The 24,929-nt window shown below is 43.4% G+C and overlaps 1 protein-coding gene across 2 annotated transcripts in view; it reads right to left on the bottom strand.

The window, feature by feature from the left end:
• Positions 1-24,929, bottom strand: part of UXS1 (UDP-glucuronate decarboxylase 1) — a 99,856-nt gene that overhangs the window by 40,796 nt on the left and 34,131 nt on the right. For both annotated transcript variants that reach the window (XM_084900908.1, XM_084900909.1), the window contains exon 5: positions 90-150. In XM_084900908.1, coding sequence (XP_084757034.1) covers positions 90-150 — 61 coding nt within the window. The remainder of the gene's footprint in view (positions 1-89; positions 151-24,929) is intronic.

The following is a 24,929-nucleotide window of genomic DNA, read 5'->3' as shown; positions in this document are numbered from 1 at the left end:
AGGGTGAATTTTATGGTGTGCGAATTAAAACTTGATTTAGAAAGCAAATTATTTAATATTACAAATATTAATCAGATATGCAAACTTACCAAAATTCTTTTACGATCCTTTTCAGATAAAAATTTTACTGGTGGGTATTTCTGGGTGAAGCTGTATAATACAAAGAGATTAAAGAAGAAAAAATCAAACATCTCACATGAGTATTTTCTCTGCCTATCATCAAAGCAAAGGTCAGATTTTAGTACTGTTACTACTTTTGTTCTTCTCTTGCTACTCCAACTAGTGGGGCAGGAACCAAACAATCAGCGGCTAATTCGAATTCAAGAAATAGCTAATCTGCTCCTGGTTTCAAATCAAGTGAAGGGTATGCCTTGAGATTCTATTCTTAGAAGGGAAAATTGAAGAATGTGTAGACTACCAGCAGCCAAAGCTAAACACCAAAGGAGGAAGGTGGCAGCAGTGTCACAATGCTGTATCAGGCCTGGAAGCAAGAAAGCAGCTGCATAAAGTAGGCCCAGTGTGGGAGAGGAGCCTCAGGGGAGTGAAAAAAGACCTCAAAGCTGATTTTCCTGATCTAGGCAGGTTCACAATTCCAGCACCCCCTTCCCAAATCGTGCCTCTGGGAAAAACTACTAGGCATCAGCACTTTCTGTCTCACAGTCTCTTTGGAACCTACTCGGTCTCCTCTTATCTTTCCACTAGAGGCCTGGTGTACAAAATTCGTGCGAGGAGGGGTGTCCCTCAGCCCAGCCTGCACCCTCTCCAATATGGGACCTCTTGAGGGATGTCCAACCACCTGTTTAGGCCCAATCCCACTGTGACATCCCTCTCACAATCCAGAACTGCTAGCTCCTAACTGCCTTCCCTGCAGGCCTGGCCCCCCACCAACTGCCCTCCCCTGCTGGCTTGGTCCCCCACAACTCCCCTCCTCTGCAGGCCTGGGTCCCTCCCAACTGCCCTCCCCTGCATGCCTGGTCCCCCCTAACTTCGCACCACTGCCTTCCCCTGCAAGCCATCTTGTGGTGGCCATCTTGTGGCAGCCATCTTGTGGCAGCCATCTTGTGTCCACATGGGGGAAGCCATCTTTAACCACATGGGGGAGGCCATCTTGTGTCTTGGTGTGATGCAATTTGCATATTACTCCTTTATTAGATAGAATGCCTCTTGCCCCAGGGCATGGGTCCTGACCCACACTGATATTTCAGGAGCAGGATAGCATAAATCATATATAAGATGTCAAATGGGAGCTGCTAAGTACAGATTTGAAATAGCTTTCTTAAAAAAGGCCTTTCTTTTTGTTTGCTATGGCCTTCCACAATTTATGAGAAGCACCTGTAATTAAACCCCAAGGTTGTTAGCTCCTCTGTTCAAACTGCAAGACAAGATAAGCTACTCTCAAGGTTACATTCTTGCATACCCCCTCTTTTTACAACTAAAGGATAATTCTTACCAAGCAGTCTCTAGTTAACAGAAGTTCCCTCCTCCCCTCCCTCCCCTTTGAACAAGCTCTTTTTGAACTTGTCATAACTTTTGCTCTAAGCATGTTTTACAGGCGGGGAGGGGGGGTGGGGGGGATAAGGCATCTGTCTGGACTGTCTCCTGAAAGACAAAGAAACTCAACTTCACCCAAAATCCTCCTCCCTTCCTTGTCACTTAACAACAACCAAGGATTAAAAGGGGAAGCCACTCTCTTGTTTCTTGCCCTGTGTTGATTAGCAATACTTGGGCCTTCCCCTTCAGGGAAAGTAAAATAAACTTCCTCTCTGCATCTCTTCTTTTAGTTGTGAATTCTTTCATAGTCCTCACCACCAGCCAAACCCTAACAAAATTATTTTTTAAAATTCCAAGAAATAGGCTTTGTTGTTACTATCTTAATTGGAGTTGCTGGGCCAGGGGCACTGTCTTCATGCCCTCCACATCTCAGCTGGGATACCGAATGCATCAGTGGTTGCGAAGAGAACAGAATATGACAGGTGGCTGGACAGAGGCCTTGAAGCAAGTGTTCCTCACTGGCAGAACCATTAAGTTGGGGGGTGAGCAGAGGGCTTTCCTTTCAATCCAGACAATTCTCCTGTTAGGAGCTTCCAGATTCTCAAAAGGTCAAGTGCCCCTGAGACTACAAAAACAGAGGCAGGCCAGTGGGGGGATGTGAGGGGATGGTGAGGAACTCAGTCTCCCCCGATTAGTTCTGTGCATCTTAGCACTTCCTGCTCCAACAGGCAGGGGCCATCTTTTTCCTTTCTTATTTTCCAGTTACAGTGGACATACAATACTATATCAGTTTCAGGTGTACAACACATAGCTGGATACTTATATACGCCATGACGTGATCCCCAAAGAGGAGAGCGGCTGTCTTTAGCACACCGGCCACAGGGAGTGCGCTGCTGTGGGACCGGGGCAAGCTCCACGCAGCCAGAGCACTCATGCTGGAAGGCGGGGGACCAACAGCGCCTTCGCTGGGAAGTGACCCTTTGTCACTGCAGATACTTCCTCGGCCACACAGGTGTAGGCAGCAAAGTAAACCTCAGCAATGCTGTGTGCAGCCCTCACACCTGCCACAACTCCCCTTGTCTTCTCACGTCCTCCACTCCAGACCCAATCCCGAGTTACAAATCCCACCAACAGAATGAAGCATGAATTAAATAATAAACACTTTCTCACATCCCCAAATTAATTCTTTAGTAACTACTTTATGCCATTTCAGACTCCAACCTTATTATTTAATGAGATAGCCAGTAAAGACGTTTTTCTTAGAGTTCAAAGTATCATTATTTGCTATCTATTCAAAGAATATTTAACGATATTGAAAGGAATTTGAGAGACAGAAAGGCAGTTTTAGGGAAAAGGGGGTCCCGGGGAGAGGAATGCATGAGTGATGGGAGGAGATAGCTCGAAGACGCCAGAATGCTTATCTCACTTTTGCTCACTTTTGCAGAGGACCAGAAATGTTACAGAGGAAGCAAACATTCAGAGGATAGAGGAATGTTGCAAGGTGAGAGGGAGAGGAGAGGGGGCACCACAGGGGCTCTGGACTTTGAAGCTGATACTCTGCATGAGAATGACCGTTTAAGAAAGCACACAGGTCATAGATTAAAGAAGGGTCCAACGAGAAAGGGTCCTGAAGAGACAAAGAGCTGCAGCCTTTATCAACCCGGAGACAAAGAGGCTCAAAAAGGATGGATGCTCTTTCCCCCATAAGAGAGAGTGAGCAAGTTTTTGGGGACCCCTCCCCGGAACCCTGCCCAAGCAAAGTTTGTACATATATGCTCCCAATAAACTGCCACATATTTTACTAAAGAAGCGTTTTAGTTTGCGAATTTATTCTTCAAACTTCGTAGGGCAAGAACCCACAAGGGGGAGATTTTGCGCCCCGAAGCCCACATATCAGTATGAAGGTGGAATTTTTAAGGCAGCGTGTAGTCAAAGTAAGGAAGAGAAAAGCCCACATTAGCGTGTACTTGTACTTCCGGAAAAGCGCTGTCCCTTTTCTTTCCCTGAAAAAATACAATCATGACCTTTCAAAAGTATTTCTTGGGGGCTACTTTACTCAAAGTAGCAAGCACACCAAGACAACATTATTTCCAGATACAGTCCTACCCGCAGGTGCTGAGACTGGCCTGACCATCCCTAGAGCAGAGCCAGGAAAAATACAACCAGACCGAGCTCCGCTGGTTTCCACCACTAAGTCAGGTTTGGGCCTGACTTTCTAACCAAAGCATTAACTCACGCTCATCTGTCACCGGACTTACCAACCTGAAGAACAGAACCTTTTTAGCATAACCAGTACGGCAGAGCCAACAGGCAACTTCTTAACCTTTGCACCTATTTTAAAGGTAATCCTGACTGCCCAGAAGCATAGTTATCAGTAAATTCCTTATGATTATATTCACACTGTGCTTCTCCTTCCAGTTTGAAAAGTGTTCAAGAAGTCTGTGTAGGAAGATCTGAACTTACCTCCCCCGCCCAGCTACACACGGAACATGACAAACTGTAGCTACACATGGAACAATTTGCTCTGAAAACTAGCTGAGCAGGTCATTCAGGACAAGGATAAAAGGGCCGCCTCGAGTCGGGTAGCAGAAACAGAATACTAGGTCTGGATAAAACACCCACCCAGGCCAGGAGGGAGCTCACAAATACCGAGCTTCCCCCCAAGGTGTGGGTTTGTGCCCCACATCAAGCACCCCGACCCTTGGACTCTGCCTGGGAGACATGAGCCCCCAGAACATTTGGCTCTGAAACAGAACAGGATTTGCGTCCACGAGAGCCAGAGGAATGTAACAGAGGTTCACTCCTCAACTTGTGCGACCCAAGTTGGTTTGGCTCAGTGGTTAGAGCATCAGCCGCAGAACAAAGGGTCCCAGGTTCAATTCCAGTCAAGGGCACCTGGGTTGCAGGCTCAATTCCAGGCCCAGGTTGAGGCTTGTTCAGGAGACAATTAGGGAAGAAAAGGCACTGGCAAGAGACGTATTTGCATTCTCCCTCCACCTTTATATAGTGTTGGTGGGCACCATTTTTGCACTCTGTCTCTAACCTGCTTACGCCAGTGGGCACGCCTGGTACCACACCACTCCTATAGCCCCAACGAAGTTTAAGTGGCCCCACACAGCCCATACAAGGGACACCCCCAGGCACCGGCTCTTGTGGCCAGGATGAACTGTGCTTCTGGGCCCCATGGATCTGAAACAATTAGCAACAGTTCTTGGGAAACTATGACACACACACACACACACACACACACACACACACACACACACCCCACGCACAGACAGCAGACTGAAACAGCCAGGTCTTCCTTTGGAAAAGGGCCACTTACTCGTCCTCAGCTTCAGCCTGAGCGGCAGGCTTTCGGCGGAAGACTGTCCCGGGCTAAAGAAGGGTTCCTCACAGAACATGGGCCAGGAAGCCAACTGTGCGCTCTCCCCGGGACTTGCTACAGCACCAGGACCTCCCAGAAAAGAGCTCAAACACTTGCTGAGCCCTGCATTTTTACAACTATTGCCAAGGAGAAAGCCCATAACTCAGGTGGGTGTGGAAGTCGGCAGGTGCCCCTGCAGTCCCACAGGATATGTAGGTTTGCTGTTACCTGAGGGTCTAGACTCCAGTCAGCCTGGAAGCAGGTGCTGACTGAGATCCACTCTCTGCAGCACCACAGGTCTTGGCACCCGTTCCACGAGCCCCGACAAAGAATAAACCAGAATGTTTAGACAACCACCAGGTTCAAGAGACAACCGAGTGCCAGGGAAAGGCTAAACAGTAAGGTTCATCTCCTGCCTGCGGCCACCCTTCAGGACTGGCAGACAGAGACAGCTGCTTCACTAACACACAAAACAAACAGAGTCAAGCAAATGAGGAAACAACGAATGCGTTCCAAATGAAACAATAAAACACCAGGAAAAAAAAACATAATAAAACAAAGGTAAATAGTTTACCTAATTAGATTTCAAAGCGATGATCATAAAGATGCTAACCAAACTCAGGAGAAAAATTTATAAACACAGCACAAACATCAACAAAGATAAAATATAAGAACCAAACAGATGTCATAGAGCTGAAGAATAAAAAACTAAACTGAAAAATACAGTAGGGGGGGTTCAATGGCAGATTAGAAGGAGCAGGGGGGGAAAAGAATCAGTGATCTAGAAAGACAGGGCAGTAGACCTCATCACAAAAGAGCCGCAAAAAGGAAAAACAAATTAAAAATGTAAGATGACTTAAGGGACATATAAGAAAACATCAAGTGAGCCAAAACCGGTTTGGCTCAATGGATAGAGCATCGGCTTGGGGACTGAAGGGTCCTAGGTTCAATTCCGGTCAGGGGCATGTGCCTTGGTTGTGGGCATATCCCCAGTAGGGGGTGTGCAAGAGGCAGCTGATTGATGACTCTCTCTCTCATCGATGTTTCTAACTCTCTATCTCTCTCCCTTCCTCTCTGTACAAAATCAATAAAATATATTTTAAAAAAAAAAGAAAACATCAAGTGAAATTACATTCATATTATAGGGGGTCCCAGGAGGAGAAGAGAAAGGGTCCGAAAAGTTATTTGAAGAAATAATGGCTGAAAACTTCCCCAAACTTGGGAAGCAAACAGATAACCCTATCCAGAAAGTCAGAGAATTTGAAACAAAATGAACCTAAAGAGACTAAAAGAACATACAAAATGCCCAAAGTTGATAATGTTAGGAAAATCTTAAAAGCAGGAAGAGAAAAAAACAAAACAAAACAAAACAAAAACAAAAAAACAAAACAAAAAAAACACGTATTCAGTATAAGGGAGTCCCTATAAGACTATCAGCAGATTTCTCACAAAAACTTTGTAAGCCAGAAGGGAATGACGTGATAAATTCAAAAGGACTGAGAGGAAAAATACCTTTCCAACCAAGAAAACTACCTGGCAATGTTACCAGTCAGAACTGGAGAGACAGGGTTCCAGACAAACAAAAGCTAAAAGCCATCAAAACTAACCGGGTCTTACAAGAAATGCAAATTTTAAGCTGAAAAGAAAGGGCACTAATCACTAACATGAAAACAGAGTAAAAATCTCTGATAAAAGTATATTTAGAAGATAGTATATTATAAAGCTAATATGAAGGTCAAATGAGAAGATTCATAAAAATAACTAACACTGTAACAATTAGATAAATGCTCCCTATAAGAGATTCACTTTAGATGTAGACACATACAGAATGAAAGTGATGTTATGGAAAAAGATGTTTCATGCAAATGGAAACCAAAAGCAAGCTGCAGTAGCTATATTTATATCAGGCAAAATAGACTTTAAAACAAAGAATGTAGAAAGAGATAAAGATGCTCATCATATAATGATAAAGGGTCAATCCATCAAGGAAATATAACATTTACAAATATTTCTTCAACCAATGTGGAAGCACCTAAGTACAGGTCTAAAGAAAGAAAGAACAACACAATACCACCACACTGAAGTGAATGGATAGACTGTCAAGAGAGAAAGTCAGCACACAACATACTAAATCATATGACATTAATAGATATTTTCAGAACATTCCAACCAAGAACACCAGATACATATTCTTCTCAGAAGAATGGAGCATTCTACAGGATAGATCCTATAAATCATATTAAGCATCTTTTCCAACCACAAAACTAGAAAGTAATTTCAAGAAAACTGAAATAATACAAAACGTGACAAGATTAAACAACATGCTGCTGAACCAACGGGTCAACAAAAAACAAAACTGAAATAAGAAAATACCTGAGCAAAAGGAAATCCAAATACAGCACACCAAAATCTATGAAGTACAATACAGAAAAGCAATTCTAAAAAGGCCTAACGGGCAAAGAGTATTCAAGTAAACAAAGGCTGGGGTTTCAGAGAGCCTCTCCACTAGAGAAAGGTTACTGCCTGCTCCCCGTGCCTTCTAATTTATATTTCTTGTCTAGTGTATTCATTTGTGCGTCAGGCCTCCTCCTCGTACCCTTTTGCCAGCCTCATATGTCTAAACATACTTTTCCAAAGTCTTTGGTAACTTAAAACGTTAGAACACTGCTGAGTTAAATGGCAAAAATTATTAAATATTTAGATATTTTAAAACGACAAATACTGAAATATTTTTTAAAATATATATATTTTTATTTCAGAGAGGAAGATAGAACATCAATAATGAGAGAGAATTATTGATCGGCTGCCTTCTGCATGCCCCCCACTTAAGATTGAGCCTGCAATCCAGGCATGTGCCCTTGGCCAGAATCAAACCTGGGACCCTTCAATCTGCAGGCTGACGCTCTATTCACTGAGCCAAAAGTAGTAAAATATTAATCTGAGTTTGCCTCATATGAAAAATCTAAAGTATATATTTGAATCTATTAATTAAATATGTCTTGTATTTTATTTGAAATATATCCTTTAAAATGTGAAGGTTTTACTAACCTGAGAAATGCTAAGCATTTAACGAACCAACCTAAAATTTAAGGCTTCTAAAAGTTAAAAGTTCAAATTAAATTGGGAAAGATTATATAGTTATAATAATCAAATGCATAAAGCATAGAAATTCATTTTTGAGAAAAATAATTCTGGATTTTTCTCTAGAAAAATTAGAAGTTCAAAACATACTGTAGTCCTTATGTATACTATGTGTGATAAAATTTCAACCTAGGATATAATATTTTATTGGCCTGATTAAAAAAGGATTAATGCCATGGTCTGAACCAAATTTTTAATATAAAAACCAGTTTAAATTTAATTAATACCTTTTAGAATAATTACAAAAAGTGTATAATATAATCTTTGGGTTATGTATATTTCATAGTCTTTCCAGGTTAAATATTAGGACTTTAACTGAGAGATAGCTTTGGAACATTTCAAGGGCCCAGAAATTTTTCAGGGATTTACTCTCTTCTTAAAAGAAATATTTTTTAACTAAATTAGGCCAATATAATATACTTGAAATCATATGGGAAGCTTTGTCAAATAAAAATTGATAACTGTGTTCTATTTACATACATATATTTTATTTTTATTTATTTATTTATTTATTATTAAATTATTATCTTTGTACATATACCGTTGCCCCCCCCATACATACCCTCCCTCCCCAGAGTTTTATGTCCATTGGTAGTATAATACTTACATGCATGTAGTATACAAGTCCTTCGGTTGATCTCTTATCTACCCCAGATCTCCCTACCCTCCCCGCTGTAATTTGACAGTCTGCTTGTTGCTTTACTGTCTCTTTATCTATCTTTTGGTTCTTCAGTTTATAATGTTCTTTATCATCCATAAATGAGTGAGATCATGTGGTGTTTCTCTTTCATTGACTGGCTTATTTCACTCAGCATGATGTTCTCCAATTCCATTATATACATATATTTTAAATGTTATCAAAGTTTCAACCTCTAAGGGAAGGCAGGACAAAGTTACTGAATACTTCTTAAGCAGATTATTCAGCAACGGAATCTTAAAACAAGAAGCCTCAGACAGCTTGCTCTTCAAATAGGCTAGGGCAGGGGCAACCTGCGGCTCCGGAGCCGCATGCGGCTCTTTTGAACCTTTGCTGCGGCTCCCAGCAGGGCCGACAGGAGGGGGCGGGCGGGGAGCTGTATCACTTACCACTAATACTAATTTTTGTTTTTGGTTAAGCATGGGAGACAGGTCCTTTTGTAAGATGTACACTGTAGGAAATTTGTGGCTATTATATAAAAATTTTTTTAAATAAATAAATTAATTAAATTATTATTTACATTTTTAAATTTAATTTACTTAATTTAATTTACGGAATATTGGGGGGCCTGATGAATTACTTTTATGGCATGCATGGCTCACTACTTAATTTACAAAATATTGGGGGCCTGATGAATTGTTGTTTTTTTTTTAAAAAAGGTGACTTGTTGAGGCGGGCACAGGGGCGGGGTGGGGAGGGAGCAGCCACACTCACCGGCGCTCTCTTTCGGTTTTCTCCGGCTCCGGACCCCCCACACGCTGAGGCGCTTCTCCTCCTCCGAGCGCCCCCTGTCCCAGCCCCCTCCGGGTTCCGGGATTCCCGCCAGCATGTTCAGCATCGAGGCTGCGCAGCCGCGCTGCAAGGATGCAGTGCTGCCGGTGGCTCCCGACCCACCACCCCTGTCGTCTGGCGCTGCACACTGCACGGGGACTTGCTCTACAGTGCTGGTGGCAGCGTCGCTTCCTCCCCGGACTACGGCCAAACAAGGGGTGAGGATATCTGTAAGGCTGTCCTGGACTATTTAAGTGCCGAAAAAATAAACACCAACCCCCTGGTCTCAGTGGCTACTGATGGGGCGCCGAGCATGAGAGGAGCACAGAAGGGCTTTGTGGCTCTACTGCAGAAGGCTCTGGGTAGAACGCCGCTCTCATTTCATTGCATCCTGCACCAAGAGGCATTGTGTGCTCAAAACATCTCCCCCGGAATACACAAAAGTGATGGATGTGGTCATTCAGATTGTTAATAAGATAATGGCAGAGGGTTTAAACCACTGCCAGTTCCGTCTGCTATTGGATGAGGTGGAAAGCATATATTCTGACCTCCTGCTCCACAACAAGGTCCGGTGGCTGTCCAGAGGCGAGGTGCTAAAACGCTTTGTCACATGTTTGGAAGAAGTAAAAACTTTTCTGGCCAGCAAAGAGCTCACCTTTCCTGAGCTGGAACAACCAGAGTGGCTGGAAAAATTACATTTTATGGTAGACATGACAGCACATCTAAACACACTAAATACAACCCTTCAGGGGAAATGAGGCACAGTCCTGCACATGCTGGAGGAGGTTTTGGCATTCGAGCGCAAGTTGACAGTGTTTGTCAAAGATTTACAGAGAGGTACACTGTCTCACTTTCCCTCTTTGAGAGAGTTCAAACAAAGTCATGATATGATAAATTTGGAATATTTGAAGTCTGCAATCACCACAATGCAAAGTTCGTTTGGGAAACGATTCTGTGAGTTCAGAGAGGAAAAAAACACATTATCCTTCCCTGTCACTCCCCTGGCAATCGATCCATCCCTATTGAATATGATTGCATTTGCAGGTGTAAGTCAACCTGATCTTGAGATGGAACTGGCCGATATAGCCAACAAAGATATATGGGTGTCCAAGTTCAAATGCTTGGCCGCTACTCTTGAGGATGTTGCCCGTCAGAAGGCCATTCTGGCTCAGAATCATAAATGGAGTGATATTGAAAACCTTCCCAAACAGGACAAACTTGTGTTCGAAACATGGAATGCCATCCCCAACACTTATATAAACATGAAAAAGTATGCATTTGGAGTCCTGTCGATCTCCACATATGTATGTGAGCAGGTCTTCTCCAACATGAACTATATTAAAAACAAACATCGATTACGCCTCACAGATGACAACTTGCAAGCCTGTGTGAAAATGAAGGTAACGTCTTACAGCCCTGATGTGCAGACACTGTGCACTGAGGTTCAGGAGCAAAAATCCCATTAACCAGGTAAATTAAATATTTTAATTAGCTATTAATTTGCAAAAATATATTTTACATTGTTAAGTGAAAAAATCCTTTTTTTCTTCAGATTGACAGCTAACTGCACGATCCGGTATATAGCATTAAGGTAAGAAACAATATATGCAGTGTTATATTTGTTTTAAATGTTGCAATGGTTTTGCGGCTCCCAGGTTTTTTTTTTTCCTTCGAAAACGGGTCCAAGTGGCTCTTTATGTCTTAAAGGTTGCAGACCCCTGGGCTAGGGGGATGGGGTAACATCTGTACTTGACAGGTTAAATGTATGAGTTTACTTACTTTGCTTTTTCAATAAAGATGCCTACTTTAGTTACTTAATAAGTTAGCTTTTTACAATAAAATCAAGGTCTCATATAAACTAATTTTATAAACAATTGGTTCTAACAAAGTCCAAAGTAAAATTTGCATACATATGCAAATGAGCCAAAAAGAATACTGTTTAAAAGTAAATTTTAAGCTTATTAAAAAGGAGAAATTTTAAAATCTCTTCCGCTAATATTTACAAAGTAAAATGATAGTTATTATTCAAACATTAAATCTCACCATTAATATAAGTAAAAGGAGTTATTTTTACTTGATATGTATGCATTGCAGTATTGGCCAGCATACCTCTCTCCTATTGGTATTTCTAAAAAGCAACCAAGTATGTTACTCTGTTTAAAAAAAGAAAAAGGTTTTTTTTTAAAAAAGAATCTCCCTAAATGTGGCCTAGAAATTACTACGGGAGAAAAAAACAAAAGGAGAGTCCCTTCAAATATCTAGAAAACTGTAATTAAAAATAAAAAATCCCAACTTGTAAAACAAAAAAGGAGGGGATAGTGGAGAAATCTCCTATAAATAAACTACATCAAACCTTAATTACTTTAAATTTTTTCACTTGTAATGCTGATGGCCAGACACCCATGGAATTATACTGGTATCAGAATAAGCCAAAGGAAAATGGTCTGGCTAAATAGGAAGATCCCAAGTCTGGTTTATGGAAAGGTCCCTTTATTAACCTTTGGTAGAAGATATGCTTGTGTATTTCCAGAAAGCTCCCCCAAGCCCATGTGGATTCCCGCAACATGAATCCGAGAAAGAGGACCTTGCACCCTGAGCCTCACCCTGTACCTGTGACTGCAGACGACTGACTACTCCAACCACAGATAGCAGTAGCCACAAGCAACACGCTGACAAGACAGAGGAGAAACAATCCAGAGATGGGGTGTGGTAAAGACGCCTTTCCATGCTAGCAGTCATCAGCTGTGCGTCAGTGCAGGTTGCCCTGGACAGAGCGAAAGAAGTTCAGACCTGCACTGCCACTGCCCACCATTCGTCCACCATCCAGAACTTGAATATCATTGCCATCATGTCACAGGGGACAGTGATTTGGAAGGGGACCTGTATAGAACTGATGGCCCAGAAAGAAGTCTACTACAGACTAATTCTTTAAATACCTGACAATTTTTTAAAAGATATAAAAGAACACAATCCTTTTCATTGTATCTCCCTACATTTGCCTATTAGCATAACCACTATTGTGGTTCTTATATGTGTAATTCCTGTTCTTATATGTGTAATTCTAGTCTGCAGATGCAGAATGTAAACTTTACATTCTTAAAAGGACCCAAGACCTGCAAGCGGCATACACCTTTCAAGATTTATTAAGAAAACCAAAAGGGGGAATTGCTGGAAGCAAAGACCAACAATAGTTAGCATAATTATACAAGAAGTCTTGTGGAAGGCTAAAGGACTTTGATATTCAGCAGGACTGAAAGTCCGCATAATGCCTTGCTGTTGGTGGAATGGCTTAAGGCAATTCCCTAATGTGATAATACTTTTATTGTTTACCAAACTTTACCATTGATATACCTGTTTCTATTCTTAAAGGGCAAATGTGTACTCAAGTAAATAAAAGCTGATAGGTCAGGGTTTCAGAAAGCCTCTCTCCTCACATAAACCTGGTCTGCTCTGCCCTCCCTCTGCCAGACCCTACGGTGAGTGCCTGTGAAGGAGAAAGGTCTCTGCCTGGCTGCCCCAAGCCTTCTAAATTTATATTTCTTGTCTAGTGTATTCATTTGTGCGTCAGCCCCTTCTCCAGAACTTGAACCTTAGCTGCAAATGGATAAGGCATTCACAGAGATCCAAGATGGCAGCAAAGTAGGTGGAAGCTATACTCATCCTGAATAACAAATTGAAGATTAGGTAAAGAGAACTCTTATAACCAAGGTTTACAGAAGCCACATTGAGACTGGTAGGAAGGGTAGAGACACAAAAGGGCTGGCTCTGTCCACACGGGTAGTGACTTAGATTCTGCATGGATATCTCAGCTATAGGAGTTTACCCTGAGAGGCATGGAGACACAAACCCAAGCTGGGTTCCCGAGTCCAAAGAACCAGAGTCGGGAAGAGGCGCCAGCATAGCCTGTGGCTGAGAAAAGCAGGGGTTTCTGTCCCATATAAAGAGACGGGAGTCCTCTAAAAGGGCCAAAGCACAAAAATCTCCTTCACAGGCACTCACCGTAGGGTCTGGCAGAGGGAGGGCAGGGCAGACCAGGTTTATGTGAGGAGAGAGTGGATTTATAGCTCTGGGGAGAGAGCTGAAGAGCCAGCCGCATGGATCCCTGGAAAGCTCCTCTCCTACACTGCAGACTCCATCTTTGTGAGCTGGAGCACTTCCCTCCACATGCCAATAGTCTGGGGTATTACAATACCCCACCCTGTGGAGCTTGTGCCTGCTGAGGAGTCTTCTGGGTCTGGATGTGGAGGCCTGGGCAGACTCAGAGTTAGTGATTGAGCTGTGTGGGTGTGAGGAAGGGGCCATTCACTCCACTTTCCCGTGAGCCTGACTGGTGCTTAGCCCTCACTGGAGATCCTCTAGCTCCACTCTCTGGGCTCCACACGGCCTCACCCTTCAGAATCCTGGTGACTCCATCCACTCTGCCAAGGTCTGGGCTGAATCTAGAAAGACTGACTTGAAGAAGGCCACTCCCCACCCCTTCCACAAGCCTGGTTAGAGCCTCTCCCACATAAGACGTCCACCGGCCTCATCTTTCTGGCTCATAAAGGCTGTGTCCTGCTGAGCTGTCTCCTACCAGCACAAACGGGGGCAGGCTGAGTTGTGTGGCTCTAGGACATGGGCCATTTTTCCTTTGCACACCCAACTAGAGCAGAGCCTTACATTCACACAGCCAAATCTTGCTCTGTTTGAGTCTGAAAAACTGCTGGCCTCATCCTGATGACTCCCTTAGACCTGGCCCACCACAAAGGTGTGTGTGGTGTATGGTATATGCTAGGGCATTTGCTGAGTGACCTCAGATCCAGCATTGAAACTGAATCAATCTGGTGAATACCCCTACCTAGTTACTCACTGAGAACCTAGCTCAGGCAACTCGAGTAGTGCAAGAGGCTCTTTCAGTAATTAGCCTAGCAGGCAGCCGGCAGGCAGAGGCAAATGGAGGTGGACTTCAGAATACCTCAGATCTTTTACTGACGTACTCCCTGGCCCAATGCTGATAAAAGCTAGCCTTGTTGTGAAACTTAGTCCTTTCCATTCACATTCAGGCTAAGCAAAGGCAGCCACAAGCTAAATCGTTTGTAGCTCCAAAAACATTGCTGACAGCCAATCATAGGCAGCATCTGATACTGACAACCAGTCACAGGCAGCATCTGACACTGGCCTGCACCACAATCCATCCAAAGAGGCCCCAGAACTTAAACACATCAGTGGCCAGCTTCAGACATCAGCCCAGGATCCAATTATCTTCACTAGTGACCCCTCCAAAGGGAGATCTCTGCAGATGCCAGACCCTTCTGAGGTGAATTCTGCTTCGTGTAAGCAGTGTATGGCACAGCAGGCCATACACTGTGGTTGAAGTTGATCTTCACAGTCAGCCAGACACAGGGTTGACACCACACATGGATAAGCCAATATCAATCAAGACTCTATTGCAACAGAAGAGCTCACATAACCCAAACATGGGACATTCCTGTAGCACCCAGATCAGGTGATCAAGGAAACTGCACCATTAGTACCACAGGACACCTACTAAGGCCACTCTCCAAAGACTAAAATATAGGAACAAATATAAAGATGCAGCCAAAATGGAGAGACAAAGAAGCATGCCAAAATGAAAGAACAGTAGAAATCCCAAAAAAAAGACTAAATGAAGTTCAGGTAAGCAATTTATCAGGATAGAGTAAAAAAAAAAAAATGGTTATAAGGATGTTCTAGGAACTTCGTGAGATCTTCAAGGAACTTAGTAGGAATGACCACAACATGCAAAGAGGACACAGTAATCATAAAACATACCAGTCAGAAATGAAGAATATAATATATAGGAATACACTGAAAGGAATAAATAAAATTGGATGAAGTGGACAAATTAATCAGTGATTTGAAAAACAAGGCAGAAAAGCTACCCAATCAGAGCAACAATAACAACATTTTTTTAATGAAAATAGTTTAAAGGACCTTAGGGCAAAATAAAGTGTATCAATATTAACATATGGTAGTAGAGAAATGAGAAGAGAGACAGCAAAAAAATTGAGAACCTATTAGAAGAAATAATAACTAAAATTTCTCTAACTTGGTAAAGGAAAAAGGCACACAAGTTCAGGAAGCACACACAATCCCAAACAAGATGAACCCAAAGAGGCCCACACCAAATATATCTTAATTAAAATAGCAAGGTTAAAGACAAAAAAAGGATCTGAAAAATAACAACATAATGAAAAGTAGGTACTTAAAAAGAAGCTCCCATAATACTTTTAGCTCATTTCTAAATAGAAAACATTTCAGGCCAGAAGGGAGTAGAATGAAATATTCAGTGCTAAAAAGGAACGACTTTCAACAAAGACTACTTTACCCAACAAAAGTAAAATTTAAAAGTGAAGACGATTTAAAGATCTTTTCCAGACAAATGAAATCTAAATGAGTTTGTTAAGACCAACCCAGTATTACAAGAAAGGTTAAAGGGCCAATAAAGAGAATGATAAAAAAAAAGAAAAAAAAGAAAAAGGAATATAGTTAAATAAATAAAATAGCAATAAATACATACCTATTAATAATCACTTTAAATAGTGTAAGTTCTTCAATCAAAAGGCAAAGGGTAGCTGAAAGGATAAGAAAAAAAAGAGCCATATACATGCTGTCTAAAAGAGACCCACCTGAGAACGAAAGATATGCACAGACTAAAAGCACAGGGATGGAAAAAGATATTTCATGCAAATGGAAAGGGGAAAAAATATCTGGGATAGTGATAATTAGACTATATTTTTTAAATGTTTAAATATGTTTTTATTGATTTCAGAGAAATAGCAACACCAATAAAAAAGAAAAACTAATTGGCTGCCTCCTGCATGCCCCCTATTGGGGATTGAGCCTGCAATCTAGGATTGTGCCCTGATCATGAATCAAACCAGCAACCTCTCGGTGCATGAGACAATGCTCAACCAACTGAGCCACACTGGCCGGGCTGACAAAATAGACTTTAAACAAAGGCTATAGTAAGAAACAAAGGAGGACATTATATAATGATAAAGAGAGCAATCCAATAAGAGACTATAATCTTTATAAACATTTATATACCCAAAGTAGTAACATAGAAATATGTAAAGTCAACCATTATGGAAATAAAAGAAGATACTGACAATATTACAGTTATAGTAGGAGATTTTATCACCCCCACTGACATCAATGGAGAGATCCTCTGGATAGAAAATCAATAAGGAAATGGCAGCTTTCAATGACACAATAGATCGGATGGATTTATTGATATCTTCAGAACATTTCACCCCAAAGCAGAATAATATATATTCTTTTCAAAGTACACATGTCCTTTCTAGCATACAACACATGTTAGGACACAAAACAAGTGTCAATAAATTCAAGAATATTGAAATTATATCAACCATCCTCTCTAACCATAAGAGTATTGAAACTAGAAATCAATCACAATAAAAAACTGAAAAACTCACAAAAGCATGGAGGCTAAATAACATGATACTAAACAAAAAATGGGTTAACAATGAGATCAAAAAAGAAATCTAAAGATAGGTTGAAACAAATTAAAATAAAAAACAACCCAAAATCAATGGGATAAAGTGAGAGCAATCCTGAGAGGAAAATTCATAGCTTTCCAGGCCGACCTTAAGAAGGAAGAAAAATCTCAAATGAACAATCTAACTTTACACTTCAAGGAATGAGAAAAACAACAAACAACGCACAAAGTGAGTAGAAGAAAGAAAATAAAAAAGATGAGAGCAGAAATAAACAAGAGAGTCTAAAATAGCAATACAAAATATCAATGAAATCAAGAGCTGTAAAAAAGGAGGAGCTCTCACCCTTTAAGACAGCATGGACAGACCTGGAGATTATTATACTAAGCAAAATAAGCCAGAGAAAAACAACTACCGGTACCATATGATTTCACTCATATGTGGAATCTAATGAACAAAATAAACTAACAAACAAAAGAGAAACAGATTTATAGAAATAGACTGTAAGCTGTCACACATGAAGAGGGTTGTGGAGCTAGGTGAAATATGTACAGAGATTAAGCAGGGAAAAAACAACATACAAACTTATAGCCCTGGCTAGTGTGGCTCAGTTGGTGGAGCATCTTCCTATATACAAAAAGGTCACCAGTTCGATTCCCATTCAGGGCACATGTTCAAGTTGGAGTTTGTTCTCAGTCAAGTGCACATGGAAGACAACTGATAAACGTTTCTTTCTCTCTCTCCCATCTTCTACCTCTAAAAATAATAATAATTTTTTTCAAAACAAAACAAAACTCATACTCACAGACAACAGTATTTTGATTACCAGAGATAAAGGATTGCTATGCGAGGAGATAGGAGAGGGTACAGAGGAGGATAAATGGTGTTGGAAGGAGATTTTACCTGGGTTGTGATCATATAATATAATATACAGATAATGTATTATATAATCATACACTTGAAATCTATATATATTTTATTATCCAATGTTACCACGGTAAATTCCAAAAACATTTAATAATAATTTTTCTAGCCATAACCGGTTTGGCTCAATGGATAGAGCGTCAGCCTGCAGACTGAAAGGTCCCAAGTTCAATTCGGGTCAAGGGCATGTACCTTGGTGGCGGGCACATCCCCAGTAGGGGGTGTGCAAGAGGCAGCTGATCGATGATTCCCTCTCATCAATGTTTCTAACTCTCTATCCCTCTCTCTTCCTCTCTGTAAAAAATCAATAAAATATATTAAAAAATAATAATAATAATTTTTTCTAACAGTCCAGAAACAGACCTGGCTGTTGTTGCTCAGTGGTTAGAGCGCCGGGCCATGCACTGGAGAGCTACAGGTTCAATTCCTGGTCAAGAGCATGTACCTGGGTTGGAGGTTTGATCCCTGGACTCAGTTGGTGCACATGTGGCAGGCAACCAATCAATGTGTCTCTCACATTGACGATTCTCCCCCTCTACCCTCACCTTCCACTCTAAAAATCAACAGAAAAATATCCAATCTTCCTCTTGCCCTAAACAGGAGGTGTCTTGTGAGAGCCCAAACAAGATGGCACTGGTCACCTCTTTGTGCTTTTTGTCTTTTCAGATGAGCACCTCATCTACCATCAAGGTCAGCATTCCTCCAGGTTGTATACTGGGATTCGTTTGACCCACAAACCCTTAAGGAAAAGCTCCTGATCTTTTGTACTCATGCGTGGCCTCGATATAAGCTTGCAGATGGAGAGACATGGCCCTCAGAGGGAAGTATAAAACATCTTGCGACTAGATCTTGCCTGTAGAAGGGAAGGGAAGTGGTCTGAGGTTCTGTATGTTCAGCCTTCTTTGCTTTGAGGGACAATCAGAAATTGTGGGGGCAGTGCAGAATTGCTCCCTTGCTTCTGGCAGCACTAATCCAAAGTGGTACCAGAGAATGAGAACCCCTAGGGAGACAGCAGAGTCTGTGCTCCATCAAGTGATTCGGAATCATCTTGTCCTTCTTATCCAGGACCCCCGGGAGGACCAGGCCCAGCTAGACAAAGGAGACTCGGCCACCCTGGCCCTCAGCTTCTGGTGGTGGCCCAGGGAGAGCTCGAACTCACTTGGGTTCAGGTACCACTTTCCTTACAAGACGTAAGACAAATGAAGATGGACTGGGAGAAATTTTTAGATGACCCTGACAAGTACATAGACGTTTTCCAGGAGTTAACACAAGCCTTTCATTTGTCATGGAAGGACGCAATGTTTCTCCTAAGTCAGACTCTGTCAGGGTCAGAGAAACCGTCAGTCACAGAGGCAGCTCAGCAGTTTGGAGATGAATACTTAGCAAATGCAGGTGGGGCCTCCCTGATCAGGTTGACCATTACCCCGCTGGCCAACAGGCTGTCCCCTGGGAAGACTAAATAGCTTGATGATGAGCTAGAAGACTGGAATAGGAAACATGTTCATGTCTGTGTGATTCAAGCGTTAGGAAGGTACCGCTCCAAACCCTTGAGCTTCTCTAAATTGTCAACTATAGATCAAGGGAAGGATGAGAATCCCTTGGCCTTTATGGACAGACTCATGGAAGTACATTTCCATGTCCCCAGACTCTTTGGAGGGCCAACTTATTTTGAAAGACAAATTTGTTGGCCCCAGACATTAACAGATTTACGGACATTGGCAACAGGCCCTGCTAGTACCTTAGAGAACCTCCAAAATATCGCCACCTCAGTCTTTTACAACCGGAATCAAGAGGAGGCCGAGGAGAGGAAGGCCAAAGGCAAAAAGAAGACTGCAGACCTGGCTGTAGCGCTCCAAGAGACTGTCAAAAATCAGGGACTCGGGGGGGACGCAAGTCTCCCACAGTTACTTGTACTGTGGCTAGCTAGGGCATGTCCGGAGAGACTGCCCGCAGGGGAAGCAGCAAGCCACCCCTAAGCCCCGCGCTATCTGCAGAGGGAACCACCGGAAGGTGGGCTGTCCAAAGGGGTGCAGGCCGTCCCAGGCTGATCCAGCATCTCAGATGGCCCAGCAGCAGGACTGATGGGCCCAGGGGCCTTCCCACCTGGCTCTGACATGGACGCTCATCTCCACCCAGGTGCCCTGGGGAACCCTGACTGCTGAGGGCAAGGAAATTAGTTTCCTCCTCAACACTGGAGCCACCTTCTGTGCTTTCCTCTCCAACCCTGGCCTACCCTCATCCCATACTGTGACTGTTAAAGGCCTGTCTGAGGGCTGGTAACTAGGCATTTCTCTCAGCCTTTGAGCTGTAACTGGGACAGTTTTTCTCACATGCCTTCCTTATTTTACCAGAAATTCCGACTCCCCTATTGGGGCTAGACATCTTGGCCCGTTTTGGGACCAATATTTGAATGGCACCAAAATAAGTACTCTGCCTAGCGTTAGTAGAGACTGAAATTGACCCCAAAGTGTGTGCAACACAAGGGAAAGTTGGCAGTGGTTAGGGCAAACCCGGCTCAGAGCACCATAGGGATTCAGCTTCCTTTCCACATCAGAAATAATACCCTCTTCAAGCCAGAGGCAAGGAAAGGATTACAAGCTCTAATAAGCAATTTTAAGCCCAAGGCCTGGTAAGACCTTGTAACAGTCCGTGCAACACTCCTATTCTGGGCATCCAAAGCCCAATGGAGAACGGAGGCTTGTCCAAGACCTCCGACTCATTAATGAAGCAGTCACCCCTTTACATCCTGCGGATCCTAATCCATATACCTTGTGGCCCCAATGCCAGAGGATACGAAAGATTACAGTCCTAGACCTTAAGGATGCCTTCTTTTGTCTACCCTTGCATCCCGACTCCCAGTTTCTTTCTGCATCTGAAGATCCCTCAGACCAGTCTACCCAATTAACTCGGACTGTTTTGCCCCAATGTTTACAGATCGCCCCCTGGTTTGGTCAGGCCTTAGCTCAGGGCTTATGACAATTTGAGCATTCACAGACTCCAGTTATACAGTCTGCTGGTGACATTCTGTTACGTGGCCCCTCGGAGGAGATCTCATAAGAAGATACAAGAGCTTTGCTTAACTTCCTGGCAGAAAGAGCATATAAGGTTCCAAAGTCCAAGGCACAACTTTGCCAGGCATCTGTGCCCTATGTGGGCTTGGTTTTAACAAAGAGAAGTAAGGCTCTGGGGAGGGGAGGGGAGGGCCAAGCCTATTTCTTCCTGCCCTCTGCCCCGTGTCTTAAAGCAACTCAGAAGCTTGGGGCATTACTGGATTTTGTAATGGATTCCAGATATGAGAACCTGCCTGTCCTCTAAATGAGATGATCAAAGAAGCACAGCAAGAGAACTTAACTTTTCTGGAGTGGGAGCCAGCAGCTGAATTGGCTTTTAGACTCAAGCAGGCCCTCCTTCACACTCCAGCCCTGGGCCTTCCCACCGGCCAGGATTTCAATCTGTATGTAAATGAAAGGGGAGGGTTGGCCCTCGGGGTCTTATCTCAGCTCTGAGGCCCTGTACAGCAACCCGTGGGACACCTGAGTGAGGAATTAGACATCATAGCCAAGGGCTGGCTAGTTGTCTCCGAACAGTAGCAGTGGTAGCCCTGCTGCAACCAGAAGCTACCAAATTAACATTGGAAGAGACTTAACAGTCTGCACCACCCTCCCCACTCCCATAATGTGTCTTACCTCTTAGCCTCTAAGGGCGGACTTTTATTAGAGGGGCTAGCTGTCCAGTTAAAAACGCCCCACAATGAATCCAGCTACCTTCCTTCCCCAGGAGGGTGAAGACATAGGCCTGACTGTGAGCAGATTATACTTCAGACTCATGCAGCAAGGGAGGACCTAAAAGAAACCCCTTTAGAGAACCCCAAGTTAATGCTCTTTACAGACAGACGCTCCTTTGTGGAGCAAGGGGTCCGGAAAGCAGGCTATGTGGCTGTAACCTCTGGCATCATTATGGAAAGAGCACCCCTCTTTCCTGAGACTGGTGCCCCGCTGGCAGAACTGACTGCCCTCACAAGAACCTTAGGGGTAAGCCAAGGTCAGAGAGCAAACAAACATTTACACAGACTCAAGTGTGCAGATTTGGTCTCCATGCCCAGGCGGCTATTTGGGAGGAAAGCCCTTCCTGACGGCTGACGGCTCTCCCATTCAATTTCTTTTTTCTTTTTTTTTTTAATTTTTTTTTTTTTTTAATTTTGTACAGAGAGGAAAGGAGAGAGATAGAGAGTTAGAAACATCGATGAGAGAGAATCATAGATCAGCTGCCTCTTGCACACCCCCTACTGGGAATATGCCCACAACCAAGGTACATGCCCTTGACCAGAATCGAACCCGGGACCCTTCAGTCCCCAAGCCGACGCTCTATCCATTGAGCCAAACCGGTCTCGGCTCCCATTCAATTTCATAAGGAGATGGGTAGGCCCCTATCAGCAGTCTCCCTTCCCCAGCGGGGGCAGTCGTACACTGCCGAGGACATATGGGCAGGGTTTCAGAAGGAAGCAGGAAGCTGACCTAGCTGCCAAGGTGCTGCCAGGGGCCAGTAACTGAGAACGTGGGAGACCTGTAATCTGGGAGGACTCTCTTCGCTGGAAAGGATGGGCCTTGCTCGGGGACACTCTGCATACCCCAGAGGAAGGTAAGGTACACTTCTCCTCCCCAAGGCAGTAGATGAAAAGTTATTCGAACCCTACACCAGACTTCCACCTGGGGAGTGAGGAGGTCCCTCAGATGGTTCAGCAGTTGTTCGTAGGCAGGAATCTCCGGAGAACTACCCAACAGGGCATTAGGGCCTGTGAGATATGCCAAAAGAATTACCCCACAATAAAGAGCTGCCCTACCCTAAACTCGAAGGACAGGAAAACACCCTGGGCAAGCCTGGCAGACTGATGTGACCCAAATGCCTAAATCAAGAGGGGATCAGGAACTCCTCGGGTGGCAGACACTCTCACTGATTGGTGGAAGCATTCCCTTGCCAGACTAAGAAGGCACAAGAAGCAGTTAAAAAGCCCTTGTCTCGATTTGTGTTGCCTAGGACCCTGCAACATGACCATGGTCCATCATTTAGAAGTGCCACCCGGGGGTTTCAAAGGCTTTGGGGCGTCAATAGCAGTTAGTGTGCTTGGAGACCACAGTCCTCAGGAAGGCGGAGAAAACTAATGATCTTAAAGAGACATCACAGAAGCTCACCAGGAGACTCACCTTCTCTGGTCCACGGTGCTTATGAGATGCACACCTCAAAACTTAGGCCCTAGCCCAAACCTAACTGCTCTCCCCTGCTGGCCTGATTGCCCCTAATTGCCTCTGCCCCGCCACTGTGGCTTTGGAAGGTTGCCCAGAAGATGTCCAATCTAATTAGCATATTACCTTTTGATTAGTATAATTATTCTTAATCCTCCCTGTAGGATATGATTTTTAGAGAGGGTGGAGAGAGGGATAGAGAGAGAGAAATATTGATATGAGAGAAGAATATTGATTGTTTGGTTGCCTCCTGCATGAGCCTCAATCAGCATCCATCCCGGGGAATAGCCTGCAACCAAAGCACTTGAGGTTTCCAAATTGGAGGGGGGAATTCGGAGATAGAAGAGGTATAGGTACTTAGGGACAGGACCACGGGAGGGAAGGAAAATAATGGGAAGTCCACAAATAACAAGATACAGCTTGCTGACTAGTTGCTAATGCAACCCAACTGTGTGTGTGTGTGTGTGTGTGTGTGTGTGTGTGTGTGTGTCCTAGATAGAGTGCTTTGGCAGTATCCCACTTGGGTCCTCTCCCTGCTAAAGGGAGTCTATCGCTCAATAAACTTGGCTTTCACTTTCGCTTAACTCTGCTCATGAACTCATTCTTCGATTTTGCAACAAAATGAAGTTGGACCAAGACACTACTCAGGGGTCTTCAAACTACAGCCCGCGGGCCACATGTGGCCCGCAGAGGAGTCTGATCCGGCCCGCCAGGTTTTTTGGGCAGTGAGCGCAGCCGAGGTGTTACAGTAGGAATTAGTAGTTCATATAGTCCGGCCCTCCAGCTCTCTGAGGGACCGTGATCTGGCCCCCACTTTAAAAAGTTTGAGGACCCCTGCACTACATACTTCAAGGTTATTGTAGTCAAAACAGTATAGTATTGGCATAAAAAACAGACACACAAATAAATGTAACAGAATAGAGAGGCAATAAATAAACACATTAATATATGGTCAATCAATTTAAGACAAAGGAGGCAAGAATATACAATGAAAAAGAGACAGTCTCTTTAATAAGTGGTGTTGGGAAAACTAAATAGCAACATGCAAAAAAATAAAACGGGCCCACTATCTAACACCACAGACAAAAAATCAACTCAAAATGGACTGAAGACTTGACACCTTAAAACTCCTGGAAGAAAACACAGGCAGTGAGCTCCCTGACATTGTTCTTGGCAATGATTTCTTGGATCTGACTCTAAAAGCAATGGTATCAAAAGCAAAAATAAAATAAATAGGATTTCATCTAAGTAAAATCTTCTGCTCAGTGAAGGAAACCATCAACAAAACGAAAAGATTACAAACCAAATGGGAGATATTTGCAAAGCATATCTATAATAATAAAAGCGTAATATGTTAATTAGACCGGACAACTTTTCAGACGACCATGCTATGACACCCACTGGCGCCAAGCCAGCTAAGGTGGGTACAATGTGATTGGTTAAGGGTCCGGCCATCGCCTCATGATCGCCCCGCAGAGGGAGGCCCTGGCCACTGACTGGCAGGGCAATCAATCAGGGGGCTCCACAGTAACCCCAAAGAGGGAGGCCCAGGCCACCGACCCATGGGCTGCAGCAGATGGGTGAGACCTCCCTCTGTGAGGGAAGCCCAGGTCCCAGGTGCCTGCTGGCAGACAGAGGGAAGCTGGTGCTGGCAGTTGGGGGAAGGAAGGCCTACTCTTGCATGAATTTTGTGCATTGGGCCTCTAGTCTTTAATAAGGAATTAAATCCAAAATATAGAAAGAATTCATACATCTCATTAACAAAATAACAAACTGATTAAAAAATGTCCATGGATATGAATAGACATTTTTTGAAAGAA

Source organism: Pipistrellus hanaki (genome assembly GCF_964339955.1).
Source record: "Pipistrellus hanaki genome assembly, chromosome: 12".
Taxonomy (NCBI): domain Eukaryota; kingdom Metazoa; phylum Chordata; class Mammalia; order Chiroptera; family Vespertilionidae; genus Pipistrellus; species Pipistrellus hanaki.
Note: the sequence above shows the minus strand (reverse complement) of the source record. Positions and strands in the feature narration are given on the sequence as shown.